Here is a 27,910-nt window from a genome sequence, read left to right as displayed (position 1 = left end):
CAGGCCTCGTAGCAAAATGGTGTTTCCGACGGAAAAGAATAATTGAAGTTCTGTTTTGCCCATTCTCGACACGCACATGGGAAAAATATAGTCAACCCAAGCTAATGCCCTATGGGGTCGTCTCTTTGAACCACCTTCATACAAACGGCACATCGACAGTGTGCTACACACAGCATGTTTTACAATTCCTGTCACAGGCTTTAAACTTCAGAGGGGACGTAGCAGATGAAGTTTTCGTAAGAAACCCATGTCCGGAAACGTACCGTCTGGATGTAAAATATATTTGAAGATCGTATTATTTTCAAATCTCCCACTTCACGGTACGTACACAGCAGACACAATGAGCTATGGCCTATATTCTCTACAGCGTGTTTCGAGTATTCGTCGTCGGGTTGTCTTCTGTTTGTCGGAGAACCTCCTCTTCAAAGAAGAGAGCGCGACGCGTCCTTGGAGCTTCAAAGTCAAGCCTGCAAGTTGCGAGCGTACCACATTCCTGCAGCCGTTGTTGTAATGGGACGAAAATGTTATGTGTTGTCTAATTACAATAGGGACTGATGACGACGTTCTCTTAGTAGTTTGTGTTCGTACAGTGAAGCGAGAGATATGGAAGTGATGCGATATTTTGAAGCTCATTTTACATTATCAAAACGGTACAGATCCGATCGTGGATTCCATGTTCAAACTTCATCTACTAATGATCTTCGCTGGGACTGGATTCACAGGTGGGATGAATTCTCCAAATGATTTAGTGCTGCCTGCAGCGCCATTTCTTTTCGTACAGTTTCGGTTTTGAACCATTAGCATGCATTTTGCAACACATTCATCGGTGTCTCATTATGAAATACAGGCCTCCGCTCCTGCTTCGATTACGAAGTCCGCTCCATAAGACTTATAATGGGGAGAGACATCTTGGGAATTGCTAGAGAGATGGAGAAGCAAAGAAACGGATTAGGGAAAAGACTGGAGTGGGAAACTTAATTTAATGGCTCAAATGGCTCTGAGCACTATGGGACTTAACTTCTGAGGTCATCAGTCCCCTAGAACTTAGAACTACTTAAACCTAACTAACCTAAGGACATCACACATATCCATGCTCGAGGCAGGATTCGAACCTGCGACCGTAGCGGTCGCGCCGTTCCAGACTATAGCGCCTAGAACCGCTCGGCTACTCGGGCTGGCAAACTTAATGTAGACTGCCATGTAAATAACATTTAGGTAGGTGGGACATGTAGCTAGGCGAACGGATTTCCGGTGGACCGAGGGGGTTCATTGCTGGATTCCAGAAGATACCGGGGCTATTCGTTTATTAAGGTCTGACCGGTCGCAAAATCGAAACCACAGTGAAAATCCGATGAGGCTTTGCACTGATGCATTGGACAGTGCCTATAGTATGCTCGTGAATCGCCTCATGCCGTTCTTTGAGCGCACAGTGAGCACATGAAGTTGCCTAGAACAATAGTGTCTGCAGAGCTGTATGAATGTCTGATCTCATGCAGCTCTCGTAACGTACCTGTCGTGCATCTCCTTGTTCATGTCAACTGTCAGTCGAACACTGTAGGGGTAATAAAGACGCCCCCTGCAGCGTTTTCGATTGGAAGTGTTTGATCACACACCGTACCGCCGGGACTTGGTTCCCTTTGAGTTTCAGCTCTCCTCACATGAACCGCTGGCTATGAAGACAACATTTAGGCACAGACAACAAGCTGCAGACCAGCATAAAGAGAGTTAAAATTATGAAGAATGTGGCAACCAGTCGCGGAAACATAATGTATTTGTCTTGTTGCAAACCTATTTCAATACTGGTGATGACTGATATCAGTCGAAATCGATTTGCAACAAGATAAATAAATTATGTTTCCGCGACTGGTTGCTACATTTTTTATAATTTTATGTTTCTCGGTCGCTGCACTGAAAGGGAACCTTATGAAGCCCAACATTCATAAAGAGAGTTGGCGGAAAGCACAGGCGGCTGCCTTCTATGACAGGGGTATTGGAAAGGTGGTACAACGCTACGGCAAATGTCTTAAGTAGGAGCGGCGACTGTAGAGAAGTAGGTGGAAGGTGGATCTAGTTGTTGCAAATACAACATTTCTGATTTTCGCTGTGGTTTCTATCTTGCGACCGATCGGACCTTAATAAACGAACAGCCCTCGATAAAAAGATAGTGACGTAATGGAAAGTGAGTGATTATGGACAGAAACGCGTACGGCTAGAGACGGTGATATAGGTAGTCTAAAGGGCGCCTTATCTCTCTCTCTCGCTCTATCTCTCTCTCTCTCTCTCGCTCTATCTCTCTCTCTCTCTCTCTCTCTCTCTCTGCCTCACCCTCTCTCTGTCTTTCCCCTTCGTCTGTCTCTCCGATCTCTCGACAGCGTGTTTTTTGTGGAATAGTTTCAGGGACGGCGTTTGGTGTTGGCGGTTTGTACTTGTAGGCTACCGAGGGACTGAATGCCGAGTAAAAAGTCTATCTGTCTGAGCACTGGCTGTTTACCTCCTAGTTACAGCAAGACGCAAACATCGTTTGGAAATGAAAATGATTGAAATTCAATTGTATGCCTGTCGCCTCGAGCCGCGAGTGCCACACGTCGCCCTTGGCGGAAGATTTAAGCCCTGTACTACCGTCTGCGCGACACGTAATGCTGACTACATCAGCTTTTGTTGTTAGAGAGACCTTGCGGTCGACGCATACACTCCTCACTAATCTTTGACCTCTGGAGAACACTTGCTGACGCTCATGTTAAATGTGTCGGACGCGGGACATATATGCAATAATTCTCTGAGCTGCATAAACAGCTCAGTTGTCTTTATGACTGTCTGTTTATTAGTACAGCATGTGCTTGCTGTATTTCGTAAGTGCCTCATGGCGTTGTTCCAAATAACATCTTTCGATAGACTGAAAAAGCTCCTTTGTTTGCATAGAAAAGAGAATGATCCAAGGTGGGGCAATGTCGGCAACTTTCTAGGAAACTTTGGCAACACGGTCGTGAACTCTTTCTGAAGTCCCTTGAGGGTTGCGTATCCGTAACAGCTGCAATTGCTCAACGAACCCAAATATTTTTAGTAGTTGGTACCCCAATCCTTGGAAACATTTATCGAAAATTGTCACCCTCAGTTTTAGTGCAGAGCTTTATAATTGTCATTTTTATTGTTTCTGACGTTACTCAGTTGCTTCTATATTATTCTTATTCTTATTATTGTTAGCTTATTAGAGACATGGTCCTTGCAAGCAACTAAATAAAAGATGTACTTCTTTATTTCATACGCATTACGCATCCTTTCATTTTGCATGCATCCGCAGTAACGTGCAGAACATTATATACATAGTGGAAGTTTCGCGTTCCGGTCCTAGACGGACCAATCGTTACCGACCGACCGCCGTGTCATCCTCTGGCACTGGCGGCATCGGATGCGCCATTGAAGGGCACGTGCCCACCACATCGCTCTCCCGGTCGTTGTCGGGTTTCGCGACCTCGGAACCGGTACTTCGCATTCAGGTAGCTCATCTGTTGACCTCACGAGCTGAGTGCACTTCGTTCCTCCCACCACCGAAAAATCCCTGCCATTACACGGAGTCGAACACGGATCCCCCCCGCGTGGCAGTCAGCTGCGCTGAAAACTGTGCTACGGAGGCGGACGTATGTATGCAGAGTGCCGCATGTCCCCACAGGAGATCATATTCGTTAAACATAGAAGAAATCTTCCCGTATATCCGGAAACCAGGAAGATTTCTTCTATGTTTAGCGAATATTATCTCCTGTGGGGATATGCGGTACTCTGCATACATACGTCCGCCTCTGTCGACTGGCAATGGCAAGGAAAGCCATTCTGAAGAGGAGAAATTTGTTAACATCGAGTATAGATTTAAGTGTCAGGAAGTCGTTTCTGAAGGTATTTGTATGGAGTGTAGCGATGTACGGAAGTAAACATGGACGATAAATAGTTTAGACAAGAAGATTCAAATGGTTCAAATGGCTTTGAGCACTATGGGACTTAACATCTGAGGTCATCAGTCTCCTAGAACTTAGAACTACTTAAACCTAACTAACCTAAGCACATCACACACATCCATGCCCGAGGCAGGATTCGAACCTGCGACCCTAGCAGTCACGCGGTTCCGGACTGAAGCGCCTAGGACCGCATGACCACCGAGGCCGGCTAGACAAGAAGAGAATAGAAGCTTTCGAAATGTGGTGCTACAGAAGAATGCTGAAGGTTAGATGGGTAGATCACATAACTAATGAGGAGGTATTGATTAGAATTGGTGAGAAGAGAAGTTTGTGGCCCAACTTGACTAGAAGAAGGGATCGGTTGGTAGGACATGTTCTGAGGCATCAAGGGATCACCAATTTAGTATTGGAGGGCAGCGCGGAGGGTAAAAATCGTAGAGGGCGACCAAGAGATGAATACACAAAACAGATTCAGAAGGATGTAGGTTGCAGAGGTACTGGGAGATGAAGAAGCTTGCACAGGATAGACTAGCATGGAGAACTGCATCAAACCAGTCCCAGGACTGAAGACCACAACAACAACAACATCCGGAAACCTATAGTTGTTGAGATACGGGCCGCTGAAAATTCGCAGTTCACAGCCTGCATTTTATTTACATGTGGGGAAGGATTCACAAGACACGACACAGACAATTACCACAACATGCACGTGTCGGCAGGTGCAAGTCCTCTAGCAGCCGTGGAGGTGAGCCATCAGGACGGCTTCAGTATCAGTGTATGGACAGGAATAGTCGGTGACAGAGTCGTAGGTTCATACACGTTACCATACAGATTAACAGGTGCTGTTTATCATCGATTTCTGCGCAATGAATAACCAGCGGTAGTTGGAGAACGTTACTATTGCGGGAAGAGAACCGCCCTTTTTTTGTACAGATCGTGCCCCATTACCTCACTGCAACGTTTTATGGGCAATGGAGTGATCGAGGAGTTCTGCTAGCATAGCCTTCCCTTTCGGTGGACCTGAATCCGTTTTATTTCTGGCTGTGGGTGTGCGCCCAACCCATCGGCTACGTGCAGATGTTACAGAAGCGTGTGACTTTTGCGGGTGATGCAAACCGAATGGAGCCATGTGTATTTGAAAGAATGCGTGATGCAATGTGAAGATGTAATAAAACACCTTATGATGACCTTATGATGTCGTTTATTGTATGACTAGCAATTTCGGTGCTTCAGTGCAGCATCATCAGGCCTTAGCAGATGCTGAAGGGATTAACACACGCGGATACACGATGCATCAGTGCCCTAAATCTATAACTGCATTTCGCAGACTGCCTGTAACCGCAATGTTGTCTCTCTTGGTTTGAGTGGCAACATCGCGGTTACATGCAGTCTGCGAAATGCAGTTATAGATTTAGGCCACTCATGCATCGTGTATACGCTTGGTGTTAACCCCCTCAGCATCTGCTAAGGCCTGAAGATGCTGCACTGAAGCACCGAAACTGATAGCCATACAATAAACGACATCATAACGACGGCTGTAGTGTTTCCTTTTGTTACATGGTTGAACGGATGAAGTCCCCTAGACCTCCAATCACAAGGATGGACATAAAGTGAAGATGGTTCAAATGTGTGTGAAATCTTATGGGACTTAACTGGCAAGGTCATCAGTCCCTAAGCTTACACACTACTTAAACTAAATTATCCTAAGGACAAACACACACACCCATGCCCGAGAGAGGACTCGAACCTCCGGAGGGACCAGCCGCACAGTCCATGACTGCAGCGCCTTAGACCGCTCGGCAAAGTGAAGATGGGCTGAAGGATGTGTCAGGATGTGTGGTAACACACGCAGTACTGTCTGTAGTGTCTACTTCCACACAACAGACAGATGGAAATCAGAAAGAGGACTGATCAGCCCATATTTCAACAGGTATTGATTTCCGCACATATCATTACAGAAAATGTTTCACTGCTACATCCTATAGGAATATGTGACACTTTTATTTAAAAGCCTTGCATAATAAACGTGTTCTAGGTACGTCTTTTCCTTAGTCTCTTATTGCTGCGCAAGAAAAATATTTTCTAGCATAATTTTCGTACATGTCAATTACCGTTGATTCTACTTATTATGTTTTGAGATCTTGTTATCACTGATGTGTCGCTCGAACTGTACCTGTCTGTTTTGCGCACCCCAGGATGTTTTATTTTCGTCATGTTTTTTTTTTTTTTTTTTTTTTTTTTAACCATGTGTTAGTTGTATGTGTTAACGATTTGTAGCGTTGCCACCGTCGCTGTGCGTTTTTCAGTGGTCTTTCGTTTGCGTCGAGGTGTTTGTACGAAGTTTTACATACGTTTGCTTGTTACGTAGGTGCATGCGTTATTGTGGGTGGTGGGGGATACTCTGGGAAAAGGGGGAATTTGAACGAAGGAAATCGCAAATATTATTATTACCATTGTTTTTCCTTTTAATATGGGTGGAAGTATTAGTCCTGGAGAGACTTTGTAAGTTCTATGTCTGGTTATGTTCTACGTCTCCGTTTGTCATTGTTTTAGTGTCTAACGTGATCAGATTGTTGTTAATTATATTAACGTGGCCATTTATTAGTTACTTGTTCATTCCAAGGGCTCTTTGTAAGTTAAAGTTTTCCGGTAATGTTACGAGAGTTCTCGTGCGACTGTTTTCTCTAATAATTTTGATGTCTTGTTTCATGTGACGAAGGTGACTTACGTTATTGCTCAATGCGCACAAAAGTGACGGACACAAAATTTCTTTGATACCAAAATCGTCTGTATGAGTCTGGGATTGAGGGCTGTATCACCTGGCCTTTTTGGAAAGATGTGAAGCTAGTCGTTGAGCGGTACTGCCATGGAACTGCGGCGCATATAGCGAGCGGATAGAGGGGGAGACACGTTTACTCTCGCTGGATTTCAGCCGGCAACCCCTGCGGCTTATTTAATTGTGACTCATGCAGTATATATGCAGATGCATGGGGGACCCGGCCTGCGAAGTTTAGCTGCCCTAGGTCCGGGTCAGCCGCTCGGAAGGGGTCGCTGCAAGTTTCGTAATATGAGCACAACCGGACGATATGCATGCGGCGAACGGCAGACCGTAATTGGACGACTTTGACCGCTTAACTTACTGAGCGAGGATGGAAGGGGGCGGGATCACTGACGGAAGGGGAGGAGGTAGGGTGGGGTCGACTCCAGTCTTATTACTTTGCAGTGGAGGGTGCGCGCCGTCACTGAAGGCTTGAAAGCACAGTTCCAGAAGCAGATCGCGCTGTGTGTGGTTGCATGCGTGCGTTTCTGGTGTAGAGCCACCGCGGTTGTAGCCAGTCGTATGCTGACAGATCACCCGTACTCTGGGCAGCGTGGTAATCGTACGTACTGATGCGAACGCATGTTCGAAACGGCTGCAAAAAGAAGTTATCAAGCAGGGCAGAGGAAGAAAGAGCGGACCGTTGTTGCTCAGTTGAAAGCAGTTGTGGGGAAGAAGGTATGTATGTACCCTTTGGGCAAGAATAATTTAGGCTATTTAGGAAACAATAAATGTCAACTGTAGCCGGATGATATTCTACGGCTAGATGACTATTCACTGTGTGCGATTAGGAATATACTTGAAGCTGCATCGTACCTACTGCAAACGTTACCCAGATATGCAGTAATGCATGCGCAGTTGCGAATATGGACAACCACCACCTGTACGAGTTCTGTTCAAAAAATTCCGGAACTTTGTCCACAGTTTTTTTTCTGCTCTTACCTCTTACTTATTGTGCGTGATCTCCTTCGAAATACTCTCCTCCATAACTGATACACCGATCCCAACGCCGTTTCCACGTCCGGAAGCAATCATGGTACGCCTCTTGCTAGATTGCGCGAAGCGCCGTCTGCGAATTTTCTTTTATCTCGTCTAAATTTTCTTTTATCTCGTCTATCGTTGCAAACCTTCGTCCTTTCAACGGGGTTTTCAACTCTGAGAATGAAGAAAAAAAAAAAAAAAAAAAAAAAAGACAGGGCCCTGGTCTGGAGCATACGGAGGACGAAGCAGCACGTTGATTTCGTTTTTTTGCGCTATAGTCACGAATCAACAGGGACGAATGTGCGTTATCTTGATGCAAGAGCCATGAATTGTCTCCCACATTTCACGCCGTTTCCTTCTCACAATTTCTCGCAGGCATCGCAACACGTCCTGATAGTATCATCGATTAACAGGTTGTCCCTGTGGCACTAAGTCATGAGGAACTAATCCTTCCTCAACGTCATAACCGTAGACCCACGTCTCATCATCAGTTATGATTCTCTTAAGTTTGCGCGATCCAAAAACTCTTCAGCAAACTGCGAGGCGAAGATCTTTCTGGTCTTGACTCATGAGCCGTGGGACGAAGTTGGTGGCAACACGATGCATTCCTAAACGCTGTGACAGGATTTCATGACATGATCCAGCTGAAATGTTACATTCTTCTGCAATCTCTTGGACAGTCAGTCTTCGATTAGCACGCTCAATTTCGTTGACGTTCCTGAGTGAACGTCGTCCGTAGATGTCGAAGGGCGTTCTGAACGAGGGTCGTCTTCAACTTCCGTCTGGCCATTTTTAAACCATGTGAACCATTCGTAACACCGAGTACGGCTTAACAACTCATTGCTGTAGTCTTTCTGCATCATTTGGTGTGTCCATAAAGGTTTTCTTGAATTTCACATAAGATTTAATGCAGACGTGTTTCTCCTCTAACTCTGTCATCTCAAATTTGCAAACTGCGCGACACAACGTTTTACTCAATACAGCACTGAACAATAACTAACAGACATACAACAATGAAATTTCCGGCAGTTATACATTAAACAAAGGCGCATGCAGGGATGCCAACCGCCTTTCTCACCAACACTCCGTTCGTGCGAAATTACGAATGTTCCTGAATTTTTTGAACATATCTTGTGTAATGGAATAGCGACAGTGAAAATTTGCGCAAGACTCAAACCCGGATTTCTCGCTCGTCACCAGCGGTCGACGTATCACTAGGCTATCCGAGCCAGACTCACTGCGAGATCCAAACTTTCATACTCGTATGCATATGCGTCATTTATGGATATGTCCGCCTCCGTATCGCAGCTGTAGCGTTACCGCCTACCAAGCAAGGGGGCCCGGGTTCGATTCCCGTCAGGGGACTGGGTGTTTTGTGTCACCGAAGTGGCGTCAACTAAAAGATTTGCAATATGGCAGCCGAACCCCGAAAGGGATATCCCAGCCAAAAATGCCATACGATCATCATTATGCATATTCCCGAACGGGGGAGACATTTTAATTGAAAGTCGCTTGCCTGCTGTCGGCAGATAAATACAATATTGTACTGCCAGTGTTGTTCCAATGTACAATGCAATATTTCTTTGGACATGCTTGTATGTCCGAATGAGTATTGCATGGTACATTGGAACAACGCAGGTAATGCAATATCGTAGTTGCCAGATATGTTTCACCATTGCTGCTGTATTCTGTATAGGTCTGTTTATTCACTCCCGAAAACACTGCAGATCTTCGCATAGAAAATACCCATTTCTACATCTACGTAACCACTCTGTAATTCGAACTTCAGTGCATGGCAGAGGATTCATAGGAACACTTTTAGACTATTGCTCGACAGTTCAACCCTCGAATAGTACGTGGCGAAGAGCGAATGATTAAATCTTTCGCGCGAGTCTTCACTTTTCTTATTTGTTTACGAATATCATGTCTCTAGTGTAATTGGGAGTCAACAAAATTCGGCCAACAATGTTGGCGATTGAAATTTCGTGAAAAGACATCGGTGCAACCAAAAACGCCTTTGTTTTAATGTTTGCCATGCGTATCATATCCATGGTACGCTCTCCCTTATTTCGCGATAATACAAAACTAGCTTCGCTTGTTTGAACGTTCTCGATGCCTTGCGTCACTCCACAGAGGGTGAGATGGAGAGTAGTAGTACAGCCAGTCTCTTCAGCCGATTTGACGCATGTTCTAAATGCTCAGACAATAAAACGCAGTGTTTCGTCCACCTTACCTACATTATCTGTGTGATGGTTTCAAATGTTCAAATGTGTGTGAATTTCTAAGGGACCAAACTGCTGAGGTCATCGGTCCCTAGACTTTACTTAAACTAACTTAAACTGACTTGCCCGAGGGAGAACTCGGACCTCCGGCGGCGGGAGGGGCCTCGCAATCCGTGACATGGCGTCTCAAACCACGCGGGCACTCCGCGCGGCGATGGTTTCAATTGAAATCATCTGGAAATTGTAATCTGTAGGTTAGTCGAATTGACAACTTATAAATTATTGTGATTTTTCGTGTAACCGAAATTTAACGGACATTTTTTAATTGTCATGTGGAGGACATTAGACTTTTTATTGTTCTGGTTCTGTTGCCACTTTTCACACCGTATAGTTATCTTATCTAAATCATTTTGAAATTCTTTTTGATGTTCTGATGACGTTACTAGACGATAATCGACAGCATCCGCAAAAAATCTAAGAGGACTGCTCGTATTGTCTCCTAAATTCCTTGTATAGATTAGGGATAGCCGAGGGCTATAGGATACCTTGGGGGACGCCAGATGTCACTTATGTTTCAGGTGGTGTCTCCCCATCAATTACTGTGAACTGTGACCTTTCTGAAAGGAAAACAGGAATCCAGCATTCAGTTTGATTAGCACCCAGTTTTGAGAGACAGTGTCAACATTTTTCTTGAAATTTAGATATGTGGGATCAACTTGAAATCCCCTGTGATTATTTCGTGTGAATAAAGGACTATTTATGTTTCACAAGGTCGATATTTTCTCGATCTGTTGTGGCTGTGTGTCAATAGATCGTTTTCTTCCAGGTTATTCATAGTGTTCGAACACTGCGTATGCACCAAAATTCTACTGCAAAGAGACGTCAGTGGTAAGGCTCTATAATGTCAGCGGATTATTTCCATTTCCTTTCTTATACATGGGTGTAAACTGTGCAGCTTTCAGGTCGTTACTTCCGGATCTTCCGTGGAGCAAGCGGTTTTATGTGATGAATGATTGCTAAAGATGGAGCTATTTCATGAGCATACTCCGAAAAAAAAAAAAACAATCTAACTGGTATACTATCTGAACCGGAAGATTTGATGTATCAAGTGATTTAAACTGGTTCGCTACACCGGGGGTATCTAATAATTTACTCGTGGTGACAGCTGTTCTTGGTATAAATTCTGGAATATTTACTGTATCTTATTTGGTAAATGAATTTTGGAAAAACTTTGCTTAATAACTCTGATTTAGTGGCGCCGTCATCAGTAACATTGCCATTGCTATCGCGCAGTGAAAGTGTTGATGGCGTCTTGCCACTGATATGCCTTATCTACGACCAGGATCTTTTTGGTATTTTTGTCAGACATCGAGACATGAGTGCCATTGTGCAAGCTATTGAAAGTAGCTCGTATTGAAGTCCGCTCTGAATTTCGAGCTTCTGTAAAACATCGCCAATCTTGAATATTCTGCTTTCTTTTAAATGTGACATGCTTTCTCTTTATTTACATACTGAATTTCCTAGTATCAAGTATGTTCTTTATGGTCGTATGTTCAAACCAGAAAGCCCGTGCGACAGGATACAATTATCACGCGAAATTTGCAATTGGACTGAGGACTACATGGCTCAGAGGACGCAGTATATCATGTTGGATGCAGAAGGAATCCAGGTATGCCGCAGGGAAGAGTGACGGGACCCTAGAATACTAATGATATTTCAGACAGTATGAATAGTAACCTCGGACTTCTCGCAGATGATGTAGTTGTCTGTGATAAAGTACTGTCTGAGATAAGGTGCGCAAATGTTGAGTCAGATCGTGAACAGATTTCAAATTTGTGAAAAGACTGGCAACTTGCTTTAAATCAGAAATATAAAATTATGCACTTCACAAAATCAGGAGAGAGAGAGAGAGGGAGGGGGGGGGGGGGGGAGAGTAGAGGGAACCGGTGTATCCTATGACTGCAATATCAATGAATCATACGGTTGAAATTGGTCAACTTCTGCAAATATCTAGGTGTAGGGATATCGAATGTAGAGATGACATAGGCTCAGTTTAAGGTAAAGAAGGCGGCAAACAGTTCATAAGTAGAATAGTAGAAAAAATGAAATTCTTCTACGAAGGAGATTACAAAACTGTCGTGCGATCCACCTGGAATATTACTCAAGTGTGTGGGGCGCATACCAGATAGGACTAACAGGGAATATTGAACGTATACAAAGGAGGACAGCACGTATCGTCACAGTTTTGTTTGACCCACGGGAAGGTGTCACGGAGATGCTGAAGAAACTGAACTGACAGACGCTTGAAGGCAGACTTACATTATCCCGTGGAAGCCTATTTACAAAGATTCAAGAATCAGCTTTAAGAGACGAATCTAGTAATGTACTATAACTGCTACATGTCACTCCCGTAGATATCGTGAAAGCAAGGGTAGACCAATTACAGTGACCATGTACATGTTCAGTCAGTCATTCGTCCTGCGTTCCCTGCTTGAGTGGAAAAGCAAGAAGCCCTAATAACTGGTACAATGGAAAGTGTCATCTGCCATACACTTCACAGTGGCTTGAACAGTATGGACCTATAACAATTTCCCGGGTTCGATTCCCGGCGAGGTCAGGGATTTTCTCTGCCTCGTGATGGCTGGGTGTTGTGTGCTGTCCTTAGGTTAGTTAGGTTTAAGTAGTTCTAAGTTCTAGGGGACTGATGACCATAGATGTTAAGTCCCATAGTGCTCAGAGCCAGCCAGCCTATAACAATTTGTCCATTTTATTTGGACTGTTGAGCTCCGTGGCCGTGGATAATGATATTTTACTATAAAAATACAGCGACCAGCCACTTTTTTTTCTTTTAATGCGTTTTATTTATGCCAATATGCATTTCAGGTTTGCACCCATCTTCAGCTGGCAAATTACATGTATCTTCAGTTTCTACAGTGGTACAATATCGACAGCAGTTTGGATGCTGCAGCTGGCCTGTGCAAAAACAACGATTCCAATCATCTACTTCAATGCTAGCTAGAACCTCAAAACTTTCGTAAAATATAACTCTGTCCATAGATAAACTGCTTGTATGTGAACAAAAACTGTCAGTCGACAACATGGCGGATAACGCAGTGCGCCTGTGTAAAATACGTGACAAAAAGTGTTTGTTCTGTTACAAAAAAGAAGAAAAGCCAAGAAAAAACAAGGAGAGGAGAATGTAAGTAATATGAACAACTGATAGTGCGTAACTTTAAACTCGCGAAATTGAGGTAAAAGATCGGAATCGTTGCTTTTGCAGAGGCCACCTGCAGCATCCAAACTGCTGTCGATATTGTACCACTGTAGAAACTGAAGATACATGTAATTAGCCAGCTGAAGATGGGTGCAAACTCGAAATGCATATTGGCATAAATAAAACGCATGAAAAAAAAGTGGCTGGTCGCTGTATTTTTATAGTAAAGTATGGACCTAGTTTTAGATATAGGTTTGACGTAATGAGCAGAACGTCACAATAAAACGTAAGACACAGGGTACTACATAAAACAAATTATACAAAGATAAGCGAGAAAATATGAAAAAAATACCTTTTGGTACCAGAGGCTCCCTGTTGGTATACAGTGCGCGTGCACACAAACACGCACACACACACACACACACACACACACACACACACACACACACACGTGTTACCCCTGGCGTATGGCCAGCTTGGTTTCAGGTATTGTCAGGATGGAATGTTTGTAGGTATTCATTTGTTATTTTGCCTGATTTTTGTTTTGGTAGACACATAAACTACTGCAAACACAAACATTTGCTGCATAAGGCAACCGCTTCTGAATGACATGGAAGAGAGGAAATCGGTTTTTCAGTGTCTTATTTATCGCTCCGACTGTTGAGCAATACGAGGTTTAGGAATGTCAGCTGGCTACTGCTGCTATGCAGCGGCTGTGACTGATGCCATCGCGAGACTTATCGTGTTATGCAACGTCTTTATTTGCCTGTTACGATTGTTCACACAAGATACGTTGCAGTTGCGTGACAAGTGTATTCCCGCTCCCGAGCTCAGAGGAATTAGCGAGTGGTGGCATCCAGCTGATTGTTTGGTTTGCAGCTCTCAGTTCTGAGTTACTTCAAGACAGGCAAGAAGCCGTAGTTTTTCTGAAAAGTCCACTGTCTGATTCCGCCCCATTCTTTTCCAGTTCTCGCATTTACCTACATTTGCTGTCTTACGTATTGTTCGGCTGATGTTACACTGGAAGCCTGATGTCTACAGTCACGTAGATCCTACACACTAACTTGGTTGCCACTTCCATGAATGATTTTAGAAATTCCCAATGAATGTTTCTGAGCTCTTCAGCCTTGGCTTGTCGCAAGTCTTTGAAAACTTTGTCAAAATCTCGTTCTGGATCCCCTGTGTCCACAGAATGGACATCCGTCTTCTTACGTCGTTTAGGAGACGATTTCTGCGTTTGGCAGAGATATTCAGTATAGTATTTCCACCTGTCCGCTCCCTCTCTCTGTGTGTGTGTGTGTATGCGTGTGTGTGTGTGTGTGTGTGAAATCGTATGGGACTTAACTGCTAAGGTCATCAGTCCCTAAGGCTGCACACTACTTCACCTAAATTATCCTAAGGACAAACACACACACACACCCATGCCCGAGGGATGACTCGAACCTCAGCCGGGACCAACCACACAGTACATGACTGCAGCGCCTCGGACCGCTCGGCTAATCCCGCGCGGCCTGTCTACTCTCTACTTCGCCTTTAACGCATTTAACAGCACAGTTGTTTTGCAGTCTTAATGTTTGCGCCGTTGCTTTTGAATTTTCCGTAATTTATTTTGACTTTCATGAATTATTCTGGCGATCATTTTCCTTCAGATTTCTTCTCATTTTCCCAGCAGCTATTTTTCTTTAGTTTCCTTGTAATTGCTATTGCTTTCATTCCTAAGTGAATCATATTGCTGGATTGTTTTCTTCTTATCTTTCTTATTGTGAAAATTTTTGTGATTTCCTCTTTCTTCGACTAGGTGAAGTAGTTCGCAAATATTATACTTCTTATTTCTGCATTTGCCTTACAAACTTATGTGATTACCTTCTTTTGGAGATGCACAAGCTCACTCGATGGAAACTACTTTGATGTTCAGTATCGGAGTATCTATAACATGAGATAACTTCGAGATAGTCAGTAATCGGTGACGGATACCAAATGGTATTTACACTGCGGCTAGACGGACTGACTCCTGATGTAGACATGTTAAAACACTGCACGCTTTTACTGAGGTTTTTGTGTTGCGATTCCTTGCTGCCAGTATCGTATTACCCTTGTTTTTATTATCTATTTCAGAAATTGGTCTATTAATAATTGTTATATAAACAAAACGCTAATTACTAGCGAAATAGAAATTAATATAATTTAGTCTGATACTTTTAATTAAGTTCTGAAAAAACTGACGAGACCTTGGCAGCTCTAAAACCAGAAAACTCTGTACCGAGAAGGGTAGTTTGCGAAGAATATTTGGTGGTGTTTTGTTCGAGTTATTTATGGAGGAGGACGGTTGGTATTTGGGAATATGCTAATGTCGGAGTAAAATGGTTGGGACGCATGGGATTTTGGACAGGTATAACTTGCATTTAGGTCAGGTCGTGGTCGTACGGGGGAAACACTAGGAGAGAATAGGAAGCGAAGCCCTAATGTTGAGGAGAGAGATTTAATTGCGTATTTAAAGCTGAATCGATGTGTTTGCATAGATGCGATACGTTATTACGATTGGAAAGTAGACAGGAAACAAGTGGGTTATTTGAGTTCGAGGATTGTGTAGTGTATCTGGAGATGTTCAGTAATTGTGGAGGTGGAGAGGAGAGTGATGGTTTGATAAAGGATTCACGTAAGGGAGGACAGAGCTGTACGGAAAGAAAAGGGCTGTGGCGCAGACTAATAGCGAAATTCTGCATGAGACTCTGAAGTGTCGGAACATCGATGCTATCGATTACCTCCTGAATGGCTGTTTTCAGCTCAGCAATGTTTACGAGAGAGATATACAACTGTGGACCAAATACTAGGCTACAGTGGCATAGCGGAGGTTGCTACGAATCAAGACGTTGTAGGTCTGAAGGACAGTGAAGGGTTTCAATACCCATTTTCGACTGGTTAGTAGTTTTAATCTGTTATGGACATTCTGTTGGATGATTAGTTGAGGGTGGTGTCTTCATGTTAGTTTACAGGCGAGACATAGTCCTAGGTGTCTGGAGTGTGATATTTAACTGGATATGACAGCTGTAAATGGTTAGGAAAATGTCATGGATGTTGGAATGCTTTGTCCTGTAACTATTGTCTGGGGTTTGGGTTACGAGAGGCACCTCGGAAAGATCAATCTCCAACCATGGAACTTGGTGATGGTGCTACTGTGGAGTCACTGTAAGGAGATCCATGATAGCGGCGCTATTGCCAGTTTCCAACTGCGTAGCACTAACAGCACTTTATTACTGACATTGGCAAATAATGCGATAGGCATAACCTTCTGAAGAAGGGCTATAAGTGCCCGAAACTGGTAAAGAAATTAAATTTCTTTTATGCAACTCGTTGCTTATTATTTCGTTATGTACGACAACAGTTGCTGAAGATGCATAAAATACTAAATAAAACAAAAAATTAATTACCTAAGTTTAGTCTTTCTAGGTGATGAGTGAAACTTTTTTTGGCTCTGCAGGGTGATAACTATTGAACTATATGAAAAAACCGTAAATTAGTTACAAATTGTGACGTGCACACACTTTATCCAACACGTAAACGTCAGCACAGATATTCGGATGTAGGTTATGACACATTCGATATGCCTGTCATCATTAGCGATGATGTGACGCGGAAAAAATGGTTCAAATGGCTCTAAGCTCTATGGGACTTAACATCTGAGGTCATCAGTTCCCTAGACCTAGAACTACTTAACCCAAAGTGACCTAAGGACATCACACACATCCATGCATGAGGCAGGATTCGAACCAGCGACCGTAGCGGTCGCGCGGTTCCAGACTGTAGCGCCTAGAACCGCACGGCCACAACGGCCGGCTGTGGCGCAGACTAATAGCGAAATTCTGCATGAGACTCTGAAGTGTCGAAACATCGATGCTATCGATTACCTCCTGAATGGCTTTTTCAGCTCAGCAATGGTTTTGAGGCTATTGCTGTACACCTTTTCTATAATATAGCCCCACAAAGAGAAGACGCATGTGTTCAGATTCGGAGAATGTGAGGGCCACTCGAGTACCATGCCAGTGGCCTCTACGTACGCTGGAGCCAGAATGCGGCTACCAAAGTGCTCCTCCAGGACGTCAGACATTTTCCTGCTTCGATTGGGTAGGGCTCCGTCTTGCGTGAACCACATCTTGTCGAAATCAGGGTCACTTTGGATTGTCTTCCAAAACCCTTGACGTACCGTTAGGTAGTCACCCCGCCATCAAGGAACACCGCACCGATTATTCCGTGACTGGACACTGCACACCACACAGTCACCAGTTGATCGAAAAGCGGATTCTGAGTCCCCTAAATGCGCCAGTTTTGCGTATTGACGAACCCATCCAAATGAAAGTGGGCTTCATCGCGGAATCAACCCGCACATACCATACTAATTCCAGTCATGTCCCGCGGCAACCGTGTAGTTCGAACGTCCTAAAGCAAACCGTTCAGCAGTTATGACGATTTTACACTACTGGCCATTAAATTTGCTACACCACGAGGATGACGTGCTAAAGACGCGAAATTTAACCGACTGAAAGAAGATGATGTGATATGCAAATGATTAGCTTTTCAGAGCATTCACACAAGGTTGGCGCCGGTGGCGACACCTACAACGTGCTGACAGGAGGAAAGTTTCCACCCGATTCCTCATACACAAACAGCAGTTGACTGGCGTTGCCTGGTGAAACGTTGTTGTGATGCCTCGTGTAAGGAGGAGAAATGCGCACCATCACGTTTCCGACTTTGATAAAGGTCGGATTGTAGCCTATCGCGATTGCGATTTATCGTATCGCGACACTGCTTCTCGCGTTGGTCGAGATCCAATGACTGTTAGCAGAATATGGAATCTGTGGGTTCAGGAGGGTGATACGAAACGCCGTGCTGGATCCCAACGGCCTCGTTTCAGTAGCAGTCGAGATGGCAGGCATCTTATCCGCATGGCTGTAACGGATCGTGCAGCCACGTCTCGATCCCTGAGTCAACACATGGGGACGTTTGCAAGACAATAACCAGGTTTGCAACAACATGGACTATCAGCTCGGAGACCATGGCTGCGGTTACCCTTGACGCTGCATCACAGACAGGAGCGCCTGAGATGGTGTACTCAACGACGAACCTGGGTGCACGAATGGCAAAAAGTCATTTTTTCGGATGAATCAAGGTTCTGTTTACAGAATCATGATGGTCGCATCCGTGTTTGGCGACATCGCGGTGAACGCACATTGGAAGCGTGTATTCGTCATCGCCATACTGGCGTATCACCCGGCGTAATGGTACGGGGTGCCATTGGTTACACGTCTCGGTCATATCTTGTTCGCATTGACGGCACTTTGAACAGTGGTCGTTACATTTCAGATGTTTTACGACCCGTGGCTCTACCCTTCATTCGATCCCTGCGATACCCTACATTTCAGCAGGATAATGCACGACCGCATGTTGCAGGTCCTGTACGGGCCTTTCTGGATACAGAAAATGTTCGACTGCTGCCCTGGCCATCACATTTTCCAGGTCTCTCACCAATTGAAAACGTCTGGTCAATGGTGGCTGACCAACTGGCTCGTCACAATACGCCAGTCACTACTCTTGAAGAACTGTGGTATCGTGTTGAAGCTGCATGGGTAGCTGTACCTGTACACGCCATCCGTATCAAGGCCGTCATTACGGCCAGAGGTGGTTGTTCTGGGTACTGATTTATCAGGATCTATGCACCCAAGTTGCGTGAAAATGTTGTCACATGTCAGTTCTAGTATATTTGTCCAATGAATACGCGTTTATCGTCTGCATTTCTTCTTGGTGCAGCAATTTTAATGGCCAGTAGTATATTTCATACAGTTCAGTAGCTTTCATCCTGTATACCTCGAAGTGTCTGGCCAGAGCCCCCGTCTGACGGCGCCGTCTCTGGTGTTGCAGCTATGGAGAGCGAGGCGGAGCGGTCGAGCGGCTCTGCGGTGAGTCCGTTCCCCAGCCTGGCGCCGTCGGTGGCGTCGACGTCGGCGTCTGCGGGCCCGAGCGCGGGCGTCGCGGCGCTGACCGCCTGCAGCCCGTACTTCCTGGACTCGGCGCTGCCCAGCGACAGCGACCACAACTATGACCACGACCACGACCACCACAGCTCGGAGGAGGAGCTGGAGGTGATCAACAGCTGCCCCGCCGCCGTGGCGCCCGCCAGCAGCGACTCGCCCCCGGAGGCCGCGTCCTCGGGCTGCCGCCTGCCCGGCGGGGGCGGCGGCGGCGGCAGCGGGGGCGGCAGCGGGAGCGGCGCGAGGCCCGCCTCCGGCGCGGGAGCCCTGCTCGTCACGGTGCGCAGCGGCAGCGTCACCGTGCCCGAGAAGCGCAAGTGGTCCCAGGTGGGTGCACGGTGGTATCCACTACCTGCTGATTCTGACAGCGGCCCCAGCTGAGGTGAAGTCGCCACTGTGCTGCTCGAAACGTTGGCGATGTTCTCTGTTCCACTCTTTCATCTGATCTCTATTCCACTCTTTCATCTCATATCCTGCTCGCCTCTTTGGTCTCACTGGTGTGGCGATTACACACTCTAACCTTGTATACCAGTAAAAGAACTGGTTAGTAGTTGCAACACTTCTTTACTGATTACACATACACATGAATTCGTCAGCAGCAATAATGATTTAACAACATTTGCATATCTAGGCCCTCTAATATGAAAAAATAAATAATATATTTGAATTTTTTTTTCAATTTTAATCTGATAATTTCATACTAGAATGTCGAGTTCCCAGTTTGGCGCAGCTTTGCCACAGGAAACACGAAAGCGGTCGAAGACGTCCGTCTTCTGGTCGGCTCCTGATCATTGTCAGAAGGAGGCTAGTTTTTTGATTACCCAAAGACTTCTATTATTTGGAAAAGAACAACCCGGATTTTTTTACGTAATCAGTATGAATTTTATAATTACCTAAGGGATCTTTAACAATGAACAATAAAAAATTGCATTTGCAAATGAAATCATTAATAAATGGGGCAGCAATGAGTTGTATAGAAGACAAGGAGCGGCCTTCTGTCTACGACCAGGATGCCGCAGTATTCTCTGCTGTAGTGAAGGCTGTTTGATATTTACAAAAATAATATGATATGGAGGTAAAAAAATAAAGGAAAAGAATAGAATAAGAAATCTGGTAAACACTAAATATATTCTAATAATTATCACAAGCAATTAGAGCTTCTTTATAAACAGTGTAACTTACATAAGTAATTTTCTAACTGTATGGTGCGATCAGACTTCAGCCTGTCCTGTACTAGTTTCTAGGTTCACGTTTTTATCAGAAATTACAGTCATTACTTTTCTCCTTCCTTCGAGACAATTCTTGCGCCGTTCAACACCTCCATAACAATAACTTGCCGGTTTACAGTATCGAACATAAATTACTCGAATTTTATTAATTAATAATGTTGTCTGCACGCTGGCAAGACCACTCACTTTTATGGCTTAAAGACGACCTTCTTTACGCTTTCACATTACAAGCAGAAGTAGGATAAAATCTGAAGATCTACAAAAGTTTTACTGTCATCTTTTATTTATATCGAAGCAGAACGTTCAGTTCAGCTTCTGTTAAAATGCTTCTTTGACTGCGCAGTCGATGTATTAGCGTCCGCGCTAGATGCGCATCTTTACAGTTACGTAAATTATATAAAACAAATGTCTTTCAAAGAATAGGTCTCATCTCATAAGTTGATAGTTTAATATACAGATAGGTGAATGCCTTTCCATGGGTACTCACAGCTTTCATACTACGGAAATCCCAATAATATTGCAGCCCTATCCACAATTATTTTTTAAAAATGCACAAAAATGAGTATAAAGAATTGTAGAGCACAGAAACAGCTTCAAATATATAGTAATTTAAAAATGTTATACAGGAATGAAACTTTTCGATGTAATGGAAGCAGTAACTTAAATTAACTTGCAAACAGGAGGTATTTCAGTCTTGCCACAGCCATATTGCAATATGACCAAATCTTAATTTACTTTAAATATACAACTTAGGGATAGGCACACTCAGGGTACAATTTGCCCTTTGTGTGTGTTAATGTTCATAAATTTAATGACTTCTTTTTATTATCATTCAGTTTTACACTTATGCAAGCGTAAGGCAAAAAGTCAATTTGATGCACACGTGATGGACGTGAGCAAACGTTAATCTATTACGATTTCACAAACACACGATCCAAAGGGTGAACTTATACTCAGCTTTGGGCAGCAGAAAATCTTCTGCCTAAAACAAGCCTCTCGTTGAATGGAATAGAGAAATCGTGCGTTAACGGGGTCCGGACGGCCCAGAGTTCAAATCCTGAGATTTCCGTCACAATGCAAGCTCGCAGGGCGTTTGCTCGCGTCGACCACTATACACGTTTCTGAAAAGAGCAAAACATGAGCGGCAGACACACTTTAGTATATACAAGTTACAAAAGCAATACCTGAATATAAATATATTACAAGTTAACCCATGAACATAATTAAGGACCTTAATTTCCTGTGATAAAAAAAAAAACTAGATACTAAGTACCTAACGTGACAATCGATAGTACCACCAGCCACCAGTACCACTCCGTCTATAGGCCACAAGTGGCCCATCGCGACCATCCGACCGTCGTGTCATCCTCATGGGAGGATGCGGATAGGAGGGGCGTGGGGTCAGCACACCGCTCTCCCGGTCGTTATGATGGTATGTTTGACCGAAGCCGCTACTGTTCGGTCGAGTAGCTACTCAATTGGCATCACGAGGCTGAGTGCACCCCGAAAAATGGCAATAGCGCATGGCGGCCTGGATGGTCACCCATCCAAGTGCCAACCGCGCCCGACAGCGCTTAACTTCGGTGATCTCACGGGAACCGGTGCATCCACTGCGGCAAGGCCGTTGCCTGACAATCCATACCCACAAGAAATTATTAAGAAACAACTACCACTAATTCGTAAAAACAGAAAATTCTAAATCTATAACTAAATTAAGAAATGACGTTCAAGTGAACCAGCTATCTTCAGCGTGCCACTAAGCACCAAATTCAAACTTACAAATGCGAGGCGCTATTTCTAGCCACTTTAGTAACATAATTTCATTGTCGTTCCAGAACATAATTCGCCTCGTCACCACTACAGTGAATATTTTGCTGGCCACTAGCACGAGCAATTACCAACAGTCAACTGTCCTTAAGTACACAATAATATTCACTATATGTAGGAGGAGGAACCCACCACGAAAGCTTGGAGATTAATTTTTGCTTCATGTGAAATTCACACGCTATCCATCCACATAGCTCTCGAGGCATTAGCAAATCCTGGTCGCCCCTGGGCAGCCGTGTCAATACAACTTTAATACTTTCCGGCAGCGGCTCATGGTTCTTCGTTGCTCCGACTCAACTGGTCCTCACAGCATACGGCCGTGCCACGTGACATGTTGTCGCCAACTCCCCACAGCGACAACATCGAAAGCACGTCACGTCACAGACTGACTCGGCTCACGCCCGGACCACTCTCCTCGAATTGCGCACGCGCGCCACCATAAATAGCCTGCCTCAAAGACGAAATGGTTCAAATGGCTCTGAGCACTATGGGACTCAACTGCTGAGGTCATTAGTCCCCTAGAACTTAGAACTAGTTAAACCTAACTAACCTAAGGACATCACAAACATCCATGCCCGAGGCCGGATTCGAACCTGCGACCGTAGCGGTCTTGCGGTTCCAGACTGCAGCGCCTTTAACCGCACGGCCACTTCGGCCGGCGCCTCAAAGACGCAAAGAGAACAAGGCACAGGGACAACCATCAAAGATGGAAGTAAGAATCGATATCGCCTGGCACCAGAAACCCACCGGCTCACTCACGAAAGACATAAAAACCATACCTGGCCAAAACAGACCTACAGTTAACAAACATTGGGCGTAACTTCAGAATGAAGTTTACGACAACGCACGCCTGGAGCACAGCACAACATTGTACCGAAATGAATCGACGACTGTGGGTAAACCAGGGAAGAGGAGATTGTAGCGCTATAGAAATATGATGAAAATTAGGTTAAATTGTAAGAAATGATAGCATTCTGCGTCGAATCGGCGAGGGAAGAAATATTTGGAAAACGCTGACAAGAAGAAGGAGGAGGATGATAGGGCATGTGTAATAAATCAGGAGGTAAGTCTCACGGTACCTGACGGAGCCGTACAGGATAAAAACTGCGGAAGACGTTGGGAGCAAGTGCCACTCTGAGATGATGAGGATGTCGCAGGACAGGGAGTCGTGCCGTACTGTATCAAACCGGAGGAATGACAGGTTTCTGCCTGCAGTGACTATCATCAGATCTCTACAAAGAATGCATTACATGCGAGGTGACCCCAAACACTTCATACACGCTTCCAGATATGGAAACGAATTTTCCGGCAAATGATAGTTTGGAAAATAAAAAATGAACCTACCGGCATCACTCGTCTACTTGGACTCATGTCGTCAAGAAAACGGCAGTCATATATACATAAAATATACGTTATAACGAGGAGTATGGTGATTCCTGCGATATCTCAGTTGTGGATTTCGTCAACTCATACTACCACCTTCCACCCTAACCTAGACCGCAGACTGCGCTACGGATTGTTACAACAACATACTTTCCAAACAATAATACAGAAACAAGATAAATGTTTTCAGTATTCTGTTCCACATCATTTTGCCAACATACAGCTTCAAGCAGACCGCGATGAGTTGTATTGCTTGCACTTTTTATGTATACAGATACAGATTCAACTATGATTTTTTGCTCTACTCGAACGATACAGCTTTTTAAAGTCATTCGAAACCTTTTGGAAAGAGGCAGTCAGTGAACCGAATTCATTAAAGTTTGCAGTGAAATTCTCACAATAGTAGGTAAGTAATGTTCTAAATACAAAGCACGGGACAAAACTCTCTCTCCTCTCCGCTGAACGCGTAAACAAAAAATGGTTCAAATGGCTCTGAGCACTGTGGGACTTAACATCTGTGGTCATCAGTCCCCTAGAACTTAGAACTACTTAAACCTAACTAACCTAAGGACATCACACACATCCATGCCCGAGGCAGGATTCGAACCTGCCACCGTAGCGGTTTCGCGGTTCCAGACTGAAGCGCCTAGAACCGCACGGCCACACGGGCCGGCGAACGCGTAAACATCACTAAATATGTCCAGAGAGGATTTTATACTGCCCAGTAATGCCTGCTGCGTAGATTTACACGTCTGTAGTTTGTGAATTTTGGGTCAACAGTAAACAGTATCGTCTCTTAGGAAGACCTGTCGTCTGTTGTAAACAATTTGGCAAACAAAGTACGTAGCTGGAAATGACCTTCACGCAACTGCTGGGGAAGGCTGATTTGCAGTGAATGACACGTTGGTTCAGCAGTCGAAGGACGTTTGGCCGAGTCTAGCTTCTGTTGCAACGTATGTCATACTGGCTTGAGGGTATGTAGAAGTGCTTGCTGACTCGCTTCGCAACTTTTCGTAGCTTGTCGTGCCAAGCATTCTTTGATAACAGATTTTTACAGATTCTAGCTCTTGTCCCATGACTTCACACATTTAGAAAATTAGTTAGCTGCATCTCTTCCGACATCTGAATCGTTGACATCCTCTTCACTAGAGAATGAAAATGAAAAGCAACGAACCCCGTCGGGATCGTAAAAGCAAGAGCTTTCTAAGAGACGCCAATGGGAAAGAAGCAGGTGTTTGACATAGGTAAGTGGAAGCAAGGTCAGACATTGCTTGGACACCTGTGTTTGTCGCCCACGTACTCCCGAGAAGGGAACTCCCATTGGGGAACTATTCTTTATTTGCCCTCTTGCCTACTGATCAATCTGGCGTGGGTGACCGCTTTCCAGGAACGTAGATCCCGCCAGTGGGCCATCGAGACACACAAACTTCTCAACCACTTTAAGGTGGTTGGAGAAAGAGCGGCGCATGATTGGGAAAAAGGAAGAAGTTAAGGAAAAACGAAGGATTAAGGGTTTGGAATGTAAATATCACAAAGGCCGTTGAAGAAAAAGAGCCCAAAAAACATGCCTGCAGAACAAAACACGAGAAACTGAAGAGGAGTGCAAGCGAAAATGGAATCAAACCAAACAAATAATGGGGCTAGCACACCAAGAGTCACTGTATCATTTTATAACAAAAGTAGAACAGAATATACATGAAAGTCAAGCTTTTACGTATAAACTAATGAAACACTTAAGTATAGCATACAGATATTGCAGAACTAAATATAACTAGCAAAGATTAGTGGAAAGAATTTTATAAAAAATATGTGGGAAAAAAGAATATTCAGAACTGAAGGAGAAGGAGTTCACACTGTACAACAGTACTGTTGATTCAGTCACAGTAGAACAACTGCAAGTTGCATTCTGGGAACTGCAAGTATCTTTAAAAAGGATGAAAAACAGGAAAGCATATGGGCCAGATGGTGATAAAACTAATCAAAAAGCAGCAGAAATGAGATTTTTCAGGAAAGTTAGGTGTTAACAGGGAAGATTATACAAGAAATGAGTGCATTAGGAATCAACTAGATATTTGCAACATTAATAAAAATATTGAAGAAAATAAAACATTATGAAGAGATCACTTACGAAGAAACGGTGTAGAGAGAATCCCACTTCAGGCATGATGCACCAGTGAAGAGAAAGAAGAGACATGCGAAAACCAGAACTAGGTGGCAGTGAAAAGTGAGACTGATCAGGCGCAAATGACTAAACCTTGAAGTGCAAAATAAGAAGAAGAAGGAGAACGAGAAGGCTCAGCTGCTTGAGAAGAAATTTCACTGGGAACGTGAACAATCGTTACAGGACTGAAACGCTCTTTTCAAGCGGTTTCGAATATCGTTAAAACGTCTGATGTTTCAGTTTATAAAAAGAACTGTAGTGCTTCAGCAAAGTGTCACTAATATAGAAAATTGTTTGCCACTTTCTGTGCTATAATTTTTCGGGATCTTCGTTTCGACACCTAGAACCGCTTTCAAGATATTCGGGATTTCAGTGGTCCACCATGAGTATTCGATCATTACTGACCAATGTGACCATTAATACACCATAGTTCCATGAATCAGTTAGAAAATGCCACATCTACAAGCTGAATATATTTGAGTATGGGAAAGGACAATGCTGGGGAGCTGAAAACATGTAGATCTTAACAAAGACGTTGTCAGGGATAAAACACACGGAGCGAAAGACTGTCTGGAATTTGTGCAGAAGCCAAACTGAATAAATGGGAATCCAAGGACAGTAGTTGATAACTGAGACAGGGTCGTAGCTTACTTCCCATGTTATCAATCCGTACATTGAGCAGGTAGTAACGTATACTAAGGAAATGGAATTTAAGTTCAAGGAGAAGATACAAAAATTTTAATATCACTGTAATTCTATCACAGACGCCAAAAGACGTGAGAGATCAGTTTAGCGAAATGGATAATGTTTCGGAAAAGGTTCACCCGAACATCACCAATAGTAAAACAAGGTTAGTGGAGTGTAATCGGATCAAAAAAATGGTTCAAATGGCTCTGAGCACTATGGGACTTAACAGCTATGGTCATCAGTCCCCTAGAACTTAGAACTACTTAAACCTAACTAACCTAAGGACAACACACAACACCCAGCCATCACGAGGCAGAGAAAATCCCTGAACCCGCCGGGAATCGAACCCGTGAACCCGGGCGTGGGAAGCGAGAACGCTACCGCACGACCATGAGATGCGGGCTGTAATCGGATCAAATCAGACGATGGTGAGGCAGTATAACCGGTAGATGAAGTTTCCTATTTGGGCGACGAAATAACATGTGTTGTCAAAAATAAAGAATATATCAGATGCTGACAGGCAATAGTAAGAAATACTTTTCTGGAAAAGATATGTGTTAACACCGAATATAAATTGTTGAAAGTCGGTTCTGAAAGTATTTGTATAGAACGTAGCATTACGTGTAAGTGAAACGTCGACGGGAAATCGTCCACAGCAAAGGAGAATAGCAGCTCTTGATATGTCGTGTTACCGATGATTCCATGGGTATATCAAGTAACTAATGGAGAGATACTGCATCAATTGGGCGACTTGGCCAAAAGAAGGGATAGATTAATGAGATATATCTTGAGGCATCACGGGAAGTATGGTGGATAAAAATTGTATCGGCAAATGCTGAGACACTGGCTTGTTCTCTTCCGCGCATTAAATACATGTTCTGTTTGTTATTCACGTCATTTTACCTCCCCTCCCCCTTGAATCCACTGTATGGCAAGTGTCTCATTTCTGGATGTGAGTTGACTAGTACTTCAGCGAGTGATGTAGCCGTTCCAATAGCTCTGTCAATGTAACTGAGTTTTCTCTTTGTTTACAGTCAGTGAGAGGTTTGCAGTCTGCGTGACCTAGGTATTTAAATGTTTGGCAAGTCTAGTCTCAGCATCAGTGAGAACTGATTTTACATCGTCATATAGGTTATTGCTGAACATGAGTTTGATTTTATTCTTGTTGTTGTTAGTAGTGTGGACATGTAGTGTACCGAGATTTTATGTTTTTTGAGCCTTGCCGCAATGGTAACACATGTACCCGTTAGATCACCGTGTTTAAACGCTATCGGGGTTGGCTAGATATCAGATGGGCGACCGTCCAGGTCTTCCGAGCGCTGTTGGCAAGTGGGGTACACTCAGTCCTTTTGAGACCAGTTGAGGAGCTACTTGATTGAGGAACAGTGGCTCCGGTCACGAAAACGGGCAACGGCCGG

The 27,910-nt window shown here is 44.1% G+C and overlaps 1 protein-coding gene and 1 pseudogene across 1 annotated transcript in view; one reads left to right on the top strand and one right to left on the bottom strand.

Moving 5' to 3' along the window:
• LOC124803420 overlaps window positions 1-27,910 on the top strand; it is a 909,999-nt gene that overhangs the window by 345,309 nt on the left and 536,780 nt on the right. The window contains exons 4-5 of the mRNA XM_047264603.1: window positions 19,096-19,356; window positions 19,471-19,532. Of these exons, the coding sequence (XP_047120559.1) occupies window positions 19,096-19,356; window positions 19,471-19,532 (323 nt within the window). The remainder of the gene's footprint in view (window positions 1-19,095; window positions 19,357-19,470; window positions 19,533-27,910) is intronic.
• On the bottom strand, window positions 21,946-22,063 carry LOC124803606 (annotated as a pseudogene).

Source organism: Schistocerca piceifrons, chromosome 6 (assembly GCF_021461385.2).
Source record: "Schistocerca piceifrons isolate TAMUIC-IGC-003096 chromosome 6, iqSchPice1.1, whole genome shotgun sequence".
Classification (NCBI taxonomy): domain Eukaryota; kingdom Metazoa; phylum Arthropoda; class Insecta; order Orthoptera; family Acrididae; genus Schistocerca; species Schistocerca piceifrons.
Note: the sequence above shows the minus strand (reverse complement) of the source record. Positions and strands in the feature narration are given on the sequence as shown.